Source organism: Scatophagus argus, chromosome 5, assembly GCF_020382885.2.
Source record: "Scatophagus argus isolate fScaArg1 chromosome 5, fScaArg1.pri, whole genome shotgun sequence".
In the NCBI taxonomy this organism is placed as follows: Eukaryota; Metazoa; Chordata; class Actinopteri; family Scatophagidae; genus Scatophagus; species Scatophagus argus.
In genome coordinates, this window is record NC_058497.1 from 13711350 (window position 1) to 13731053 (window position 19704).

General features: G+C 39.7%; 2 protein-coding genes across 2 annotated transcripts; both read left to right on the forward strand.

Annotated features, from left to right (window-relative positions):
* Window positions 1–387: 387 nt before the first annotated feature.
* On the forward strand, window positions 388–2944 carry crybb1l3 (crystallin, beta B1, like 3). Its single transcript, XM_046388628.1, has 5 exons — window positions 388–456; window positions 570–688; window positions 781–913; window positions 1583–1725; window positions 1992–2944. Exons 1-5 carry the CDS (start codon window positions 391–393, stop codon window positions 2158–2160), a joined length of 630 nt encoding a protein of 209 aa, XP_046244584.1. The 5' UTR covers window positions 388–390; the 3' UTR covers window positions 2161–2944.
* Window positions 2945–3938: 994 nt separating this feature from the next.
* Window positions 3939–19174, forward strand: unc119a (unc-119 homolog a (C. elegans)). The gene is made up of 5 exons (XM_046389774.1): window positions 3939–4305; window positions 15642–15755; window positions 15988–16081; window positions 16834–17006; window positions 17105–19174. Exons 1-5 carry the CDS (start codon window positions 4182–4184, stop codon window positions 17215–17217), a joined length of 618 nt encoding a protein of 205 aa, XP_046245730.1. The 5' UTR covers window positions 3939–4181; the 3' UTR covers window positions 17218–19174.
* The last annotated feature ends 530 nt before the right edge of the window (window positions 19175–19704 follow it).

Sequence of the window (19704 nt, forward strand, 5' to 3'; positions counted from 1 at the left end):
CTGTTACATCATCAGTGTGTGTGTGGTTACAAAGCGCATTTCTTAATACCACACTCATGGTTGGTTAACTTTTTAAACCCCCCTTTAGGTCAGTTTATTCTTGGTGACATAAATTGAATGTGATCTCACAGTTTGCTTATCACAAAATAAAGGTACATCTAGGATTTTTTTTAAATGTGCTTCAGTTCATGTGATTTGCTGAGGACATTTGGACAGACATAGTCCTGAATGTTAAATCCGTGTTGACTTGCTTTGTCATTTTACACACTACTCTCTGAGTATTGGAGTGCATTATGCATTCCAGCAGACATCTATTATCACTCTATAGTCCCACACTGATCCCTGAAATCTGACTCAGTTTGTGTTTCTTCTCCCCCTCTAGATCTGATCATGTCTCACTCAGGTGCTCAGGGCAGTATTGGCAGCCACTCTGCTATGGGGCTGCGCAATCACAAGGTACGTCTCTGCTCTATTTCTTAACCAATTTCACCTAAAAACTACCAAAACTAATTATTCATTAAAACATGTGACATCAGAAATAAATGCACTGAGTTCCTTTTATTTTTCAGATATACCTCTATGAGTACGAGAACTTCCAAGGCCGTAGGATGGACCTGTTCGGAGAGTGCCGTAACCTGTGTGAGAAGGGTTTTGAGAGAATTGGCTCCATCAGGGTGGAGTGCGGCCCGTAAGTCCCTACACCTGCCATCCAGATACGTGTTACAACACTGTACATCATTTTCCCAACAATTACAAGCATCCGTCTGTCTATCTGTCCAGCTGGGTGGGTTATGAGCAGCAGAACATGACTGGTGAGATGTTCATGCTGGAGAAGGGAGAGTATCCCCGTTGGGACACCTGGTCCAACAGCTACAGGTGTGACCGCATCATGTCAGTGAGGCCTGTCCGCATGGTAAGTTGGTACCAGCCTGTAGGATTTTTTTTTTTTCCTGCCTGTTATTGCTGGGAGGGCTGATGTTTATCACTGTTGTCTACCTCCTCATCTTTCTTCTGCTGGCACTGGAAAGTGCTTTTTATGGTTGCAGTTATATGTGTATTTATAGACTCGTTCCAAAAAGCTTTTATTAGCTGACATGCCGCTGTGTTTCGATTTGATGACTGGCAGTCTAAAAAAAAAAATCAAGAAAAAGCAAAGCACTCAGTGTTTTCCCCCACAGGCTTGGTTTTTGCTTCTAAAACAACATTTCTATTCAAAACCATAATCAGTATTACATAACCATAACTGTATAAATACAACCACAATGTTCCTGACTGGACTTTTTTTGTCTGATTGCTCTTTATTGGCTAAAATCTGGGACACAGAATGAACTAGAAGCTGCACCAACATCTATGCTATCTGTATCTAAAGTGGTCAACATCAACTTACTTGAAAATTATGTTTGCACATTAACAACTTTTGTGAACATTCGAATTTTATATGTAATTTTTTATTTATCATTAATCATTCTTGACTTTACTTTATTTGCTTTGATTTATGCATCAAAATACCAAGACAAATTCCTTATGTGTGAAAATCTACCTAAAATGAAATAAATCCGATTCTGATCTTTGTACCTAATAGGATCCCCAGGACCACAAGATTTGTCTGTATGAATGTCCAAACTTTGAGGGTCGTAAGATGGAGGTGTGTGATGAGGACATTCCAAGCCTGTGGTCATACGGCTTCCAGGACCGCGTTGCCAGCATACAGGTCACCGGTGGAACGTAAGTCATTTCTGGTCATGTTCTTTCTAACCGGTAGACAATAGTGGCCTAAAGGTCAGAGAAACTGATTTAAGATGGCAAACAAGAACTATTTTAAAGTGTTATTTAAAGTGGATTTGGAAGTAAATAAAATAGAATTTCAATGTTAATAGAGATAAGATCATGCAAAATGACAATTAAAAGGACTACCAACTGTTGGTCAGCATACATAGAGCTTTTAAGTAGAACCTTTTGGTTCACTTGTTTCTCTCAACTTTCCCACACAGCTGGGTGGGCTACCAGTACCCTGGCTACCGTGGCTACCAGTATGTGTTTGAAATGGGCCCTTACAAGCACTGGAATGACTGGGGAGCCCACCACCCCCAGGTCCAGTCCATCCGCAGGGTGAGAGACATGCAGACGCACCGCAGGGGCTGCTTTGAGATGACCGCATAGAGAGAAGTCCAGCATACTGTGGGCAAACAGGAGGGAATAGCAAGGGGTCAGGCTTGCAATGCTGCTAACCATCCCTTGGAAATTCTTCAACGGCCATTTATCCATGAAAGCTAATGGCTTCTGAATATTGTTAGTGCTTTTACAGGTAGGATTCGGGAGCATGTGGCATCATGGATGACTCTGATGAGGAGTTCTGATCTTCACAGTCTTCCAGAGCAACTGCAATACCTGTAAAAACGGTAGCAATGCTCTCTGTCTACAGACCTCATAAGAAGATTTATCATATTTTAGGAGATTAGCAGATTTAAGTTGATAGTTTGTGTTTACTAGTTTGTTTAAAAGCTATTTTACCCCTTTTATTTTTATTTACTTGCCTACGTGTTTCCAGCTGAAATGATGCCAAAAAGCCTGTTCACCAAAGTGCTCTCCCTCTCCTGGGATCCACAGATTTTAGAGAGTAAAGGGATAAATAATCACATCACTTCTCACAAAGTACTACCATGGACAGCTCTCTGCTCTGCACATGCCCTGCAGTAAGTTTGCCAAGCAGAGGGAGGCACTATCCCCTCATCACAATGCAAAAGCTCATGTCAGTGACTGGAGGAGGGTAGAGGCCAGTCTGTGATTAAAAAAGAGAAAGATGGCTGTGCAGGGTTGTGTTTTGCATATGTGAATAACTTTTGGCTGGCCCTGTTTTCAGCTCATTGATGGGGCTGTCCAGAAGATTTGCATTTTACACTTTCTCAGGGATGCTGGCATCTGGAAAGCAACTTTCCAATGAAAACAAAAGAAATAAAGATATTATAAAGCTGAAAGACAGTCTCATCTTCTTAGTGTACCTACTTTTGTTTATTTTCTTTCAGGGTCACAATCTTCTAATACAGAACACTTTTTATTAACAAGGATAGAGGTAATAAGTGTCATGTGACTGGGGTCGCTTGTACCTAAAAATCAACCCTTATGAGCATTTCATATCAGCTTTATGTAGTTTGTAGCTTCTTTCAGCATTTTCAACAAGCAAAAAAGCGCACTGTGCTCTACCTATCCATCATTTAAAAAAAACACTTGCATACTGCAGCATTTAGCAGCTAAAGAGGCAGATATTTCCTGCAAGAGTTGGTAGAGACCAAAACTGAGCTAAAAGCAAAGTGAACTCAATTCATCAGGAGGCAAGAATCACGACTCTAAATCGATGCTAAAGTTGTTCAGTGTTTGCTGAGAGGGCAACTGATGGTTTTAGCATAGTGACACATGATAGTGACATATAAGGCCATGGTATAAATTGTTATTTTTACAGGTTCTTCTGCTGCCCAAGTGGCATAAAATAAAATACATTACTACATTAAGCGCACACACACATACTGATACCTTACCTGTTGAGGTGTGTGGTGCTTCACAGTCAAATATTTCATTGCAGCTTTAGTTTTTATTTATTTATTTCTAAGGCTGATAATAACTTGATTAGTAGCGACATGAAAAGCTTTCTGGTGAGCCACCGTTTCTTTTCCTGTCACACAGAGCTAACAGCTTACCGAAACAACATCATCTGAAGAGGTTATTCCTGACACCTGTGAACTTCTGCTCCACCGAGCTCGTCTCCGAGGTGAGAAACGAGTATCGAGTAATCGGTTACTGTTTCTGAGTAAAGCCCGGCCTTGCACGCACGCTGGTGTATCAGCAGATGACGAGGCGCGCAGGCTGTCAGCCACGCACCACTGGTCGGTTTAAAGCCACAGGATTTGGATTAAATAGCTTCTGAGAGAACCGATGAGCCTTGAGCGCGGGAGGGAGGGAGCTAAGGGGCTGATTTTTATCTTTTACCGGATCGAGAAGGGGAGGAGGCACAGAGAATGAGTTATTCTTGTAGCAGCACAGAGCCTGTTTGCTGTACGGTGTATTAGCCAGCGCGCATCTAAAGGCTGCGACGCAAGTAAATCGGCTCCTGCGGCGACGACGCCGACAGCATCAGAAAGCCTCCGTTCCTGTCAGATTGCACACCAAACAGCCCTCTTCTGTTGGACATGAAAGTGCAGCAAGGCTGCAACTCATCAGACATGGGGATCCCGGTTACAACTGAAGAAGAATTGCGCAGAAATACCGTAATAACGCCCGAGGATGTGCTTGGGCTGCAGAAGATCACCAAGAGTAAGTAACCGGCTGCTGTAATTGGTACGATGTGAACAGTACTTACTGCCTTACTGTTAGAGGAGATTAGAGCAACAATGTAACATACTCCCTTCGTCAATTTATACTATTGAATCTACTTCACATAGATACCACGGACAGCGACAAAGCCTGAAAGGACCTTTTAAGGACTTTAAATCAGTGTGTATTACAGTCAGTAAGCAGTTAGGTTCAATGTCTTACCCAAAGACAGCAGCATGTCGAGTTTCCTTGTATTACTAATAACAGTGATGTATGTATTTGTAGGTGTGTGTAGGCACTAAACTTACTACATCCTCACCTCAGGACACCTGTGGCTCTGAGGTAACAGGTGGCCATAGATATGATCCGCTGATTATAGCATTATTGTTAATGCAAGAGAAGCATACAATCAGCCTGTTGTTTAACATATTGTGAAAGCTGTTTCCATATTATGTCATGGAAACAGGACAGGGACGGTTATTAAAGGCTATAAAGAGAACTCAAGTCAACTATAGGCCTGGTTTTCAAGCCCATGGGAAGAGTCAGAGGAGAGAAATTTCACAAACTTTAAACTCTATCTCTAAATATTAAATAGTACTAAATAATATACATTATCACCTGGATTATTTACTTTTTTTACTGCTAAAATTTCAGACTGAACTTGTGTGACTGAACAGGTAAAATGGTATGAGTGAATGGTATGAGAGCAGTTTGCGGAGGTTGAAAGGGGTCCAGATTTACCGTTGAGCCACTACATTATAACTGAGACTTACCAAATAGGGTGAGTTCAAAGAAAGTGGAGTCCGTTGAAGTATATTGATGAGCACAGAAGTCCACTCTTGTCCTTGGAAATATTAGTGCCAGACTGATAAATGTCAACAGCCTTTTCCGGAGCTTTCAACCTCATCTCAAGGTTAGCAAACGTACACAAACTTCATCATTATTATTACCTGCGAGAGGCGATTCAGAGTTAGGATCAGTTAAGATTTTGTAATGATGATGATTCTTTTATCAAAGTTTTGCAATAGTCTCAGTTTTACCCACCCTTCTTCACTGTACAGACATTTTCTAAATAGATATCATAAAGGAAATTGACAGCAGATTATTGCCTCTATTAGTAATCCAAATGCTACAAATAACTGGTTGGGAGTCTGCTTTCACTCTAAAGTTGATTGATTGGTCTTTTAATATAATGACAACAAAAAACACAAGAGGTAAATAAATCTGTCATCAGCATTGTTTCCTGAGTCTGAATTTGGGTTTATTGCCATTAATTCCTGTTTATAGCAGCGACTGACAGTAAAGTCCCCAGTCCCCCCTCCAAACTTTAACACCAGCTCTGCTCTCATTCCCCCTCATAGCAACACATCTGTTTTCATTTGGAAAAGCATGACTCTGCCAGTGCAGTTGTACCTAACTCAGTCATGATGGTGCAGTAACCTCCGCTCTCCATTGACATCTAACTAATCTGGATTATGTCAGGAGGTCTATAACGCCGCATTCTGCAATGACGTGATACACCTCTCGTAATCAATGACACCAGAGCAAAGGTGTAAGGGAGTTTGCTTACATTGTGGACATCAGGTTAGAACTGCAGCCATTCATTTACTGGCTTAACAGGTAATATATGTAATATGCACTAATGAGTAAATACTTTGTAAGCCATCAACAATGCATTTTCAGTTCCTTGAAACCTTAGCTCGTTGGTAACACAGAGGAACCAATGTTGAATATCTTTCCCTGTTCCCTGTTAAGTGATAAGAGAAAATTTTTCCCAAATTTGTCCCCAAGGCCCAATCATTTTAGACAAAACAGAACAATACCACAAACAACCTTTCGCGCAGAGATAAACACTGTGTGCTGCCCAGTTCAGGCAATCATTTTCTGCAGCAAGAGAGAAAAACCACAGTTGGAAAATAAGGACACAGAAAATGTCTCACCCTATAGTGTAAATGACTTTTCTGGTTGTGCTTTTGGGAGGTAAATGCCACCATTTTGGGGCAGGCCGGCTCCAATCTGTCACAGAGGTTCATTGCTGATAAGCGGGGGCATAGCGCCTCATTGTGACACAGGCAGAGAGAAGAAGAAACATAATCCAGCAGCAGAGAAGTGCTGCTATGATATGAAAATGGCACAGTTTACTGCTTACATGATTATGATAAACAGACAAACAGAAATACTGCTGTCTATCTTCTGTACTACAGTAATTGCTGATGGGTAACAGAAGAGTTCAAGAGAACACTCTTTGGTTTTTAATCAACACTTATTTTTGAAGAAAATTCTACTATTTAGTGCTAAACATCGTGTGCATTTTACACCATGTACAGCGTTTTTCTGTTTTGTGTTGACATTGTTTTTCACCGAACCAGTTTTACCCAGTTGTTTCCTCTCATCCACCATGTCTAATTGTGTTTCCATGTAATGCACTGAAGTGCAGAGAGCGAGTGAGGATTTCCTGTTGGTAAAAAGTGAAAATCTTGCTTCTTGCAGAAAATGCCCTACAGTCTTTCAATTTCACTGCTTTTAGATGTTAAACATTATTTTAATTGATACAATCCTCAGCTGGGATCATCCTCGAGCACGCTCAAGACTCATCCCTGGGCTAACTTACTGATAGGATTCAAACCAAAAACAGCCCTGCGTTAAAACACCTGAGGGGCCTGTGATGGTGTTGTTCAAGGTACCAGCCAGACAATGAAATACAAGAAAGTCCAGATTAGTGCATTTAAAGGTATATGATACTAAAGCAGACCACCAGGAATGTGGGATTATATGCATTGCCACTTGGTGTTGCGCTGCAGCAAAAGTTGAGTCTGGTTCAATCTAAGTTAAACTGGAAGTACTTTTTAGAGGAATCTCTTAAGGGCACCTGACTGTTGTTTTAAGACACCCTTGAAAAAATGTGAAGCCATCCTTTAATGTATACGAGAAAGGGCCCAGGTACGTATGGAGAAGCAAAAGAATGTTTGTATCTGTTCTTCACTGGCCACACAAAGGTCGGTGCTCAGTTTGGCTTATCAAGGCGTTTATGGAATTTTCAGTATGGTTTTCAGTCATGAAAAGTGAAGTAACCACTCACTTTGTGAATGTGGATGTGCTTGTTGGATTGTCATTTTCAAAAATTATTCATGGATGGCTAGAACTTTGTTTAAAAGCACACTGACGCTCCTAAGTGTCCAACAATATTAAAATAACCGTTATGCTTTGTTCTATACCTGTTCTTAAGCAGTTTTCTGTTAATATTGCATTACTTATTAATACTGTAAATTTCCTAAATCCCTTCATAAGAATCCTAAAATAGGTTGCTTTCAAAGGCTGAGCTGCAATTACTTATGTATGATACTTAATCTATGAAATTCTCAAACATTCTTTGTTTCTTGTTAGATCCCATTGCAGTTTATTTACCACACAAGTGAGTGGATTTCAAAACTTAACACATCAGCATTAACGAAATTTTACAATTAAAAGAAAGATACCTCCAAAAAGTAAAAACAAAGCTGGAATTATGATAGAAGAAGTAGAAGTGCATCCACACTGGATCTTTTGCTTGTATTTTTGGTTCAAAGGATCTATATCGGCTTGTAATTTTGCCTCATCCAGATGATTTACTCAGAACAGCCCAGTTCCTTTTACACTAATGGGTGATCAACTATTTGGCCTTAATAAGTCTGGGATACAGAGCAGTGCTTTATCTACTTCGGGCGGGATTTCCACACTGTGATGTCTGCCAACACAATGGCTACAGCTTTAATTAAAATTGATTGGTGCTGCTGGTTCTTAATCTCCCATGCACAGCTGTCACAAGTTTGCTCTTTCAGAGTAATTTGACATGGAGAGAGATGGCTTGTTGCATCCACATCTAATCTACGTTAATCTAATGCTTGTGCTTGGTCTTACCCCCTGAATCTTGCTGTCAGACTCAGGATCATAAAAACTCAAAATTGCAAATTTTAGCATGTGTAAGATCTGTATATCAGAGTTTGAAAGTGTTATTGATCTCAGTGATTACTGGCTGACGCCGACATTCCTGACTTTTAAAAGATGAATCCTCCTGCTATTTAGTCACTTTTGGAACTGAATGATTTGTTCAGACCAAACATACAAAGAAGCCCAGAAGACCCTCTTAGTACCAGTATGACGTTAATAATTTTACAGGCCTTGTCACTGCTTCAGGATATGGAAGATGCTCACTGGTAAAAGTCATCTTTGCTTGAAACTTTTCTCTAATCAAACACAGGCCAAAGAACAGAGAGCAGCAGCAGCAGCATAACTCTCCCCCTACAGTCAGATGTTCCCTCTTTGCTAATGTGTGCCAAATCATAGATGATATAACTATAAGTGGATTTTCTGTGGCTTGCAGTCACTACAGCATGTCAGCCAACAAGCTTTCCATAAGTGTAATAATTATGATCCAGTCTGAACATGGTCAAACCACAGGTTTGCATACATTTTCACTTGTGACCCTATCACTTGTGTCATAACATACAACATACACGATTAGAGGAACATCTTAAACAGAAACACACGTGAGAAACTTGCATACCCAGTAGACATACGTGAGGGAACTTTTGGTCTGATGAATGTAGTTTCTAGACTTAATAAAAGTAGGTATCAATTTAAAACACCATTATGCAAGAAATGGTGTTTGTTGGAGTGTTGGAGTGTAATTCACTTTTACACCACTGTCATACAGAGGGGACTCTGAACAGCTTTGACCAGGACTCTGATCTGGATTGATTTTTTATGGACAAAATATTTTCTATTTTTCCCTGTGACGTCCTCCAGCTGCTCTGCCTCTTTGTGATTTACAGAGTCTGCTGGTGGATACCTTTACTTGTTTCCAAAGTAACTGCTAACTGCTGCTAAATGTAGTTGCCGTTAGCTAGTTAGGTTAGGCAGTTTTTGTTACCTTCAGGCATACCCAGGTTAGCTGTTTCCACTTGTTTACAGTTTTTATGCTGAACTAAGTTAACCATCTCTTGGATGTAGCTTTATATCTAAGTCACAAATAAGAAGGGTAAATTGATTATTATTTCTAACTGTGGGGAATTTAAAGAGTGAACCTATCTCCCACAATGTCAGACTGTGTCTCTTTTTGTTTTTTGTTTTTTTGGTTTTGTGTTTCAGTGTCACCCTGGCAGCTTAGATCACAATATATATCCCCATAATAAAACTCTCACAGAAAAAATGTTTTTGTATTGTTTTTTTCCACTTGGTGATGCAGACTGGATAAAGATAAGAGGGAGAGAATCTCATCTGCATTCAGCTGCTCAGAATGCTACCTCTGCATGAACCTGAGTGTTTGCCAGTTTGCCTACAGGTGCTGTTAACCAAGCGACATGAAACAGCCTGTCATACACAGGTGCACTGTATATCATGATGTGAACATCAATACGTAATGCTAATGTCACTAGCTGCCTTCGGCTATGGATTATTTTAAGGTGAAGACAAGTAAACATGTCTGCGTTCTTCTCCAGCATGTTCTGGGATTAAGTGAACATGCAGTCTCCTCATTGATTGAAGACCGCAGAGTCAAATGGAGAGAATAAGGCATGTGAAGTCAATCCCTCTGGCTGAAAGTCTGTAACTCCAGGCTAATCTTGGGGATTAGGGAGCTATAAGTGGCAGCTCGCTTGCTCTTTATGAATGCCACTTTGGTGTCAGACAGGCTCTGTGTATCTGAACACAGGAACACAGCCTGACTCAAGACTTGGTGCTAATTTTACTCTCTTTTCAGAGGCTGATGCCACTTCTGTGTTCACTTTCTGTTACAGAAGAGTTAAAGGTTATTATGTTTGACAAAAATCTGCAGTTATAATCTTTGGGTATGTTGAGTAATAGGACAGGGCATCTGTACTCAGTATCTATCTATGTACACATCTAGAAAATGGGTATTTGTATGGTTTTGCTTGAAACCAATCACTGCAAGCCTTCTTTGGTCTAACTCAACACGGCATTGGCCCACGACCGCAGCAACTACAACATATACAGTGGTGTGTTGAAGTAGAACATGGTGTATTTGATGGGGCTAATTAATTTGAACACTTTCAAAATGAATTTGTGTAAAAAAATAAACTGAGTGTAAAAAATCATTCGGATATGGAGGAGTGACGATGGCATTTTACGCAACTGAATGCTTCTATTCACATCAAAGGGAGTTTTATCACTGGAAGAATTGGACGTTCTGCATTTTGATGACTCCAAATAAGTGCATAAAAATGTAATCATAATCTGCCATCTGTCACGTTGTAGCTGAAATCACTACTGACACAAACTGTCTTATTATTCTGCATCAAATCTGCAGATCCTGATTACTCCTGTGGTTCAAGGTTGTGAAATAAGGCAAAAGGAGGTCCTCAGTCTATGTGAGGAGGGCTCAGGTATACGAGGAACATTTAATTTGCATGCTACTGATATCTAACCTGTGGCACTCTGCTTTGATTTGCTGCTGCACCTTGTTATTGTGGAGCAGCCAGGTGGATGGGGGGAAGGAAAAAGACTGGCTAATCTAAGATGGCACACTATCAGAAGGAGTGTTGCTAGGTGACAGTGTTGAAGGAAGTGAAGTGGATCACTTTGTGCGTGTGTGCGCGCACACGTGTGTATGCGTGTGTGTGTGTGTGTGTGTGAAGAAAGAAGGCAAAAAGACAGAAAGAGCTGATGTGCCTGCATGTATATCATGGTGTTTTTGGTGTTCTGTACTGGAATATTTTACGCCCATAATTTCAAGACAAGGTTATTCATGCTGTAAGGAGAGTGATTAACTGATTTTAGTCTTTTTTAGAGTTTTATTGTAATAACAGTAATAATAGTACTAACAATGGCTCAGGCAACAATGTCTGCAGTACCTGTTTGCAACACACAGCTACTTGTGTAATTGTAATTGTGTGTTCACTTTTTGGCCAAAAGTTTAACAATCAGACGCTTCTCAGCATAAAGACTGGAAACAGTGAGCCTTGCCTGTTCCCAAATCTTTCTGCCAACACCTCTGCAGCTCTAGTTAACACGTTATGTCTTCTTTGTTTAATCCGTACATAAAGTGTAGAAATGAGTTTTGGTGTTGCAAGGGGATTATGTGTTAAACTATTAACTACGCTAAGCTAACTAACTGCTGGCTATAACCTCACAGTATATTGAAGTTAAGGACATGAAAGTCACATTGATCCTCTCAGCGAAACCAAAAAGATGATTAAGTGTTGTTTCCAAAATATCAAACTTCTCCTTTGACTGTTCTTCATACTTGCAGACACGTTTCCTCGTAAAAAGCTTTCTCCACCTTCCAGCTGCATATTCCCAGCAAGTAATAAAAGGGAAGTTGAAAGAAATTGTCACAAGTGAGCAACATGTAGTGAGTTGTGCTAATGTTTATCATACACAGTTCACACGAGCTTCCAGTGAAAAGTTTTTGTTGTCATCTCTGTCATCCTGAATACTTTTTTCCTGGAAAGACTCACACTTTTTTTTGTTAGTAATGTGGATTGATCCTTTGCACCCACTTTTCACTATAGCTATATTCATCACCAGAAGCTCACAAGTAAATTATCATTTTGATTACCAAGTGTGAAAAACCACTGTGCTGTATAAATTAAACAATCATATGATTATACAGTACAACTATGTGTAAACAGACAACGATGAACTGGTGGTTTTGTTCCAGCCGTACGTTTTCAGAAACCAGTTTGAAATCTATTCACACTTTGACAAATGAGAATGTTCTGCCCAAAATGAGAAATGTAAATATTCCCAAATCGTGACAAACAGGGATGTGGTTTATCATGAAAAAAGATAACAGCCTGTAAAAGAGAATACATTCATCAGATACAGTGATGAAGACTATGCACTATCCTCTGCCTCTTTCCTCCCCCTCTGTCTCACGCAAACTGAAAATTACTCTCTTCGTTCAGTGTGTGTGTTTTCTTCCTTTTCTCTACCCACAGCTCACACATCATTTTGTTGTCACTAAACAGTGATCATTTGAAAAGGGCAGATTTTTATTACTACTCCTACAAATCTCTGAAAGGCGGTGCAGCCACTCGTTATCAGTCGAGCATGCTGCATGTGCAGAGGCTATGAAAACGAAGTTTACTCCTGTGGGGTAGGTGATAACGAGCTCCGGGTTTCATGAGAACGTGATGACATGGCTATGTGTGATTGCTCGGGTGAAAGTGACTTCGGTCTGCCTGTGCTATCAGATGAAATGTTGCACCTGTCTTTTTCGGTAGGTCTGGCAAGTAGACATCTTTGATTCACAAAACACATCTATTGGTCATCTGCCCACAATGTGAGCTGCCACACAAGATGCATTTAGAGTGCTCTGCCAACAGATTTTGAATGAAGTGCCATTTTTGTCCGAAATGATAAATTCTCTGGATGACACATATTCTGCCCTTTACAAATGCTCTGTTTGGAAGATGTCCTCACTGGACTTTGTATTGAAGGAAAAGAAAGATGAAATTTTCTTCTTCTGCTTCTTCCGCTGATATGATTTGGCTGTAGGTTGGGGAAGAACCTTAGTGTCTTTAAAGGGACTTAAGCAAGTTAAAGCTAATAAAATAATTAGTAATGTTGTTATGTTATATATTCTTTTTTTAGTTAAGGTAAAGCAGAAAATTGTGTCACATACAGTGGTTCAGTTGAAGTCTGCACGATTAGAAACGAGACTCCATCAATATGGTAATTACAATTAATAAAATCCTATCCTATAGTTTTTATTGAAACATTATCAATCCTATCAATTAGCCCTTTATTAGCCAAATTACAATATAGATATTGACACTGAAAGAAAGTTGGTGGTATTTGTTTTCAGTAAGCCTGATAATAAGGCTCAGTTCACTGAGCATGCAGTCACATCAGCTAGTTTGGTTTAACCTGTCCTGTCACTTTCACTCACCTATCATGCATTTATCATATTTTATGTCAGTCAGTTGGCCAAATATACATGTGCATTACATCACTTATATATTGTTGTGCAGAACAGGTGCAGTAAAAAGAAATCAAGTCATATTATGGATGCATTTGAGTGGCCCAAGTGGTGGACAAATGCAACATTCATCTCTGCGAAGAGAAGAGAGTTTTGCTCAGTATTATGTAACAGCATTTAGTCCAGTTTCAGCTTGTCTTCTAGTGAAGATGATTTGAATTCATCTCATATTAAGTCCTTATAATGATTACTTTCAGGTCACATTGTACTCCATAGATAGTTTGTGAAAGTGTTTCCTTGCTGTTGCTTTAAATTCCCAGACTAACAGTAGGCTTATCGTAATATTCTCAGAGCAGATAAGCTCTTCACACCAAATGAACTGGCACTAGAGGGCACTGCATCAAACAGCAGCCCTCTAACCCTCTTACTGAAGTCTGGAAGGCAATATAGAGACACTCTGGAGCCAGAGCAGCTTTACGTGGATAAATCCCAACCAGTCTTGTCATGTTCACCATAGAAACACTCCATTCACATCTACAGTACATCACCAGAGATGAATCTAGTGTAGACATTCACACACAAAAATACATACTGTATATAGTGGGTACCATTCCCTCCATTAGCATTTATACAGACAACTACCTTTCTGTGGTTACAGTTGCTGATCTGTTCATTTGTTCTTGACATGTTTTGTAATCATAACCATTAAGAACCACGTGAAAAGAAGAAGATGAATTTGAAGGGTGTGTAATTTTTTTGTAATTAACATTTCATAAGATCTTGTATGGTGAAATGTGAAATACTAGAACATTGTATACAGCACACTCTCCATTATCTACTGCCTTAAAATGTTGATAAGGTTTGTCAAGTCACACTTGTGGGTTGACACTGAAGCAGCCTGACTTAATAACTTTAGTAAACCATATATATTTGTGTTTGAATTGTTTAATTATTCAATGTCATCTTAATTGTAGTGTCAACATCAGAAATTTGTTAGTCTTGAAAATATGCAGCATTGTATTGTATTAAACAGTGAGCACTAAATAGTCCCGTCTGACAAGGGGGACATTTTTAGACAAGGTGTCCTGTATAGTGTCCTGTACGTTATGAAAAGGTCTATAAATATCTTCAAGCAGGTGGCTCAAGCCTGTGTGGCCCATCTGCTTTCTAACCCTCGGAAGCAGTACAGGATGCTGCCGTGTGAGTTTGTGTATGTGCACATACATGCACACGAATATGCAGGCGCTTTCATATGTGTGTTTCTCATTTTGACCTCTTTTCTTACTGTTGCCCTTTTACTGTCTTTTCCAATACAGGAAAGACCCATCAACACTTACATAACATACACTGCCAATATTAACTGCCCGTACCATAACCCTAATGAGATAGTAGGTGTGTGTGTGTGTGTGTGTGTGTGTGTGTTTCACAACCAGTCTCTCCATGTGATGGTAAAACACAATAAGCCTCTTAGGTCTAATCCTGTCCCATTGGGAGGGGAGTGTCTCACACTTGCTCACACACACACACACACACGCACACACACACACACACACACACACACACACATGCTTGTCACCATATCTGTCACCCTGCTCAGGCTACTTGGGTTTCTTTCTTCTAGTACACTTGTGCTCACTTGACCTGCTGTTCAGTGCAAAGAGAACTTACACAATGTGAAACAACCTGTCTGGTCAGAAATATTTTAATAAGGAGGTGTGTGTTATGTGTTTTGCAGATAAATTTATTTTGGTGCATATACAGTAGCATATACTGCGCTTGTATGCTTGTCAAGATTAAATATTTATTAGTATCTTGTGATTCCCAACAAGTCCTCCAAATTGAATGACAAAACTAAATGAATTTACTTTGATGAACTTACATAAAAAATTAAAAAAATAGAAAAAAATAGAAAAGTCTCAGGAGAGAATCTAACTACACTAGAGATAAAACAAGTGGTAAAATGTGTAAAATAAATAAAAACAAGACCAGCTTTCACAAAGAGATCACTACAAAAGTGTGAGTCCACAAAGTGTGACCTAAACTTATCTCTGAGTTTGTATTGTGAAGCCGAGGTACTCAGGGGATGTTCATGTCTTGTTGGTGTCATACCTTGGCAGGGAGGAAGATCTGAAATGTAAAAAAAGCAGCCTCTTTGGCCTCATCATGATGTTTCAATTGTAAGTTTCAAAAAGCATGGAGCAGGCTTGAGTGATTGTAAATGAGCTCAGCTCAGACATGCCCATAACAGATATTACCACATCTTGGCAGAGAAGGGGACCTTTTTTTTTAAATTGACAGCTTGCTGCCAGACATGAAAGGTTTGCTTTATTCATGGTGATATCATGAAAAGAGAAAGACGAGACTGTAGTATTGTATGACAGCACAGCCTGACGGGCATTTTCTCCATTTTTTTCAGATTATCTTTGTTCTCCAGAAGAAAATGTTCACATGATTGACTTCACCAGGTTCAAGATCCGTGACATGGAGACAGGGACAGTCCTGTTTGAGATCACCAAACCGCCAACACCAGGTCAGCTCCGTATCACAACAAACAAGATAAAACTTTATGGGACAGATTTCAGAATATATTATCAAGCCTGAGTCAATGGTTAGTTACATGTGAGCCAATTGTTTTTATCCCAAAGGGTATTTAACTTGTTAAATGTTGATGCCTTAGGATAAGCAAGTAGAGGCTCAGCAAATTATATATTGAGCTCAAGAAAGCAACTTTTTTTCTATTGTTTTTGTGTAAATGTCTTCAGCAGGAGGCAGGAAGCACTGCGACCCCAACGCCGGCCGCTTTGTCCGATACCAGTTCACCCCGGCCTTTCTGCAGCTGCGGCAGGTTGGAGCCACGTAAGTTAACCTTCATTGTTCATTTGTACCATCCAAATGAGAATTGAAGACCGTGTGTGTGTGTGTGTGTAAGAGAGAGAGAGAGATGTGTGTGAAAAAGCTGAATGATGCCGTAACGTCACATACCGGATGTAGGAGGTGTGTGGGCGTCAGTGTGGGACGACAGGCTGACGGTGTTAAATGTGAGCACGCAGAGCAGCCCAGCCCACCTGCTGAGTCAGGCTGTCATGGTTCCTGAGTGGTGTTCATCATCAGACTCCTACTCTGTGACTGATTTCAATCCAATCCAGCAACTGACTCATCCACATGAATGAACTCCATGTGTCTTGAATATAATGTGTTGTGTGCCTCATGTAACAGTAAAGGTTTATTTAGCAAAGCGTCTGAGAAAAAATTGTTGTTTTGGGAAGCCAATTTAAAAAAGGATAATTCAGGGGTTTTTTTTTACCTTTACCTTTTGGGTTTGCATCAGGATTTCTTTATGTCCAAATGGGCAGCCTGATGTACTTGTCTGCAATGGTGGATGACTGTGGACATTTCATGTGGGTGTGCACACTTATGGTTTTACCTGTAAATTAAGTGCGTGATCTGATGAATTTTGTTGTATTGAGGTTGCTGTGTTCTCATATGACAGTAGTTATTTTGCTCAGTACAACGTTATCACTGCCATCAGAAATGGTGGCCAAAACTGAAAAGCAAGATCCATTACAGTTTAGTTTTTCCTAGCTGTTAAATGAATTTTCTCTCTGTAGAGTGGAGTTCACAGTTGGGGACACACCCATCAACAACTTCCGCATGATAGAGAGACACTACTTCCGCGATCAGCTGCTCAAGAGTTTCGATTTCGAGTTTGGCTTCTGCATGCCCAGCAGCAAGAACACATGCGAGCACATCTACGAGTTCCCTGCGCTGTCTGAGGAGATCAGTGAGTGCCACAACACACCCACACTCAGATGTTTTATTAGATCCAACGGGATTTAATTTTGCAGAAACCCTGAATGTTGTGTCTGTTTTGGCTCTCAGTGCGTGAGATGATTCTGCACCCTTATGAGACGCAGTCTGACAGCTTCTACTTTGTGGACAACAAGCTGGTGATGCACAACAAGGCAGACTATTCCTACAGTGGGGGACCATAGGATAGACCACCACCACCACACCGCCCCTTCACTCCTACCTGTTGTAGACATTTTCTGCCATCCGCATGTACCAATTCAGGCCCAGAAACAGATGAACTGACGGACAGTTCGCTGGCATTAAACACTTGTGTCTCACTCCTGTTAACTACATGAATTTCCATTCAGGTATTCAGCTGCCAGACCAATAGATTTCTCTTTTTGCAGGAACATGAAATTCTGTCGGTTCTATCGTTAGTTTGCATCAGTGCGTGTGAGTGAGTGTGTGGGCAGCAAACACATGCAGTGTCTGTACATACTGTTGATTTCACTCTGTATATGTGAATCCCACTCAATCATCAGGAAAACACTGATTAATTTTAATTTTCATAGCAGTTAACAGAAAAAGGACACAGTGAGTGTTGTTTGTCATCACTAAGCCAGATGAGGCAGACACACAGCGCGAGACAAAGAGAGAAACTAGTTAGTTACCCTACAGCAGTTTAATAATAAGTAATCCCTTCAGATGTACATTTATATAGTTTGTATAGGAATCTCTTTACATTTTTACTCCTGAAGTTTCTTAAATTTATTGTAGCACATACCTGAATGATTCCTCCCATGATCTTGCTCTGCCATCATTCATTTGAATGACATGACCAACAGAAGTGTGTACTTTGTCTATGTGTTGTACGTTTTCATGTTCATAGTACTACTACTGCTTCAGGAGTATTTTTTTTAAACAAATAGACATTTTGAAGCTTCAAAACAATAACATTAGCCAAACGTCAAACCAATTTTGATATCCGGTACATTCTCTGTAGTACTGAACACTGTGGATACTTTAATGATGATAAATGTTTTCAGTATAAAATGAAAAATGATGTAAAGTTTTAACAACAGAAATTCCATCACCGCAATAAATATGGGATTTTTTCGAAAACTTGATGTTTGTTGTTTGTTTATCCTTTCACAAAACGATGTGACGCACAAAGGGAAAACATGCTAGAAATGACAGACAACAGAGTAATGAATGAGCATAAAATAGAATCAGAATTAGAGCAAACTGAATGGACAACACAAAAGAAAGAAAACCCAGTCAATGTAACATATTCTGCTGGTGCTTTGTTCTTGTTTATCTCTTTAGAATTGAATTTCTTTCATCAGCCTTTTTTTCCTTTTGTATTGGTGAGACAAACTCCTCGCTCCTTTATCATTATTGCCTAATACAACAGTTGAAATTTATACGGTATCTTCTTAAATACAGTATTAATAATTTCCACAGGTCACAGGTTTGGTGTTTTACCATATTGCAACAATCACTTTAAGAGCACTGATTAAAGATCCCTTTGTTTGAGTTAATAATATGTGTATGATAAACTATTTCAGAGAATTCTTTTTAGATTTATTTAAAAATAACACTCTTCATAAACACAGCAGTTCTTGAAACTCAGTAACCCAAAGTGCTAAAATGATATCTGGTTTGTCAGGCTGTTTAATTTAGAGAACACAAGCAGGGAAATATGAACAGAGAGTAAAAGATGTAACTGTTACATCAGAAGACAACTCCTCGTACGAAACAAGCTTCAGGTCACAAAGCCTCTTTGCTGCCATCTTCTGTGACATCAGTCTTACTGCACTGTCACCATGACAACAAGTATCACCATCCATCAGGCAACCACTGTTAGCAGACGTCATTGTGGACAAATGACAAGTTCTTCCTGTGATGAGAGCCACGGTGGAGCAAATGTAAAATATACAACACAATATGTCACAGATTTGTTTTCAATAAAAATACCATTTAATTTTATTGAACTTCAATTTAGATGTTCAAACCTGCAGTAACAGTGGAAACAGGTTGTGAACACAACACTGATATAAAATAAACTTTTGTTACGGTAAAACAGCTGCTTATTTACACAGTCAGCAGTTACAGAGCAACATTGCCATTTATTTTGAAGTCATGTTTGTGTTCACCTGGCAAAAGACCAGTATTCAGTCTTTAAGCTTTGTTTTTGGCCTCTGCCAACTCCTGAGGGAATCATGTGGCTCTTTAGCCACTAAATACTCCACAATGTTCACCAGTTAGCCGAAAACTTCGTCTGACTGTGGGGCAGGGGATTTTTTTTATCACTGAAAACAACTGCCTTCTGCCACCTGAAACAGCACTGTGGGAGGGTGAACAAGGACAGTAAAGTTGTTGGTAGGAAGCACATCAGTAAGTTAAAGTCAGGGAGCTGCTGATTCAAACATTAAAAGGGTTAATTAAAATAGTTCACATACCTCATGATAATTCAGATAACTGTACATTTGTTTCAGGCTGCGGTCACTTCATGGTAAGGTGCTTGAACAGAAGACGTCCTCTAACAATTTATGTATGTCTTGTCTATGTTTTTATTTTGGTTCTTTTTTTTTTTTTTTTTTTTTTTTGGTTTTTCCTGGTCGTATGCAGAGACATGGGGGAGCCAATCACATATGACACATGACACACATGACATTACAGGTTGGGTA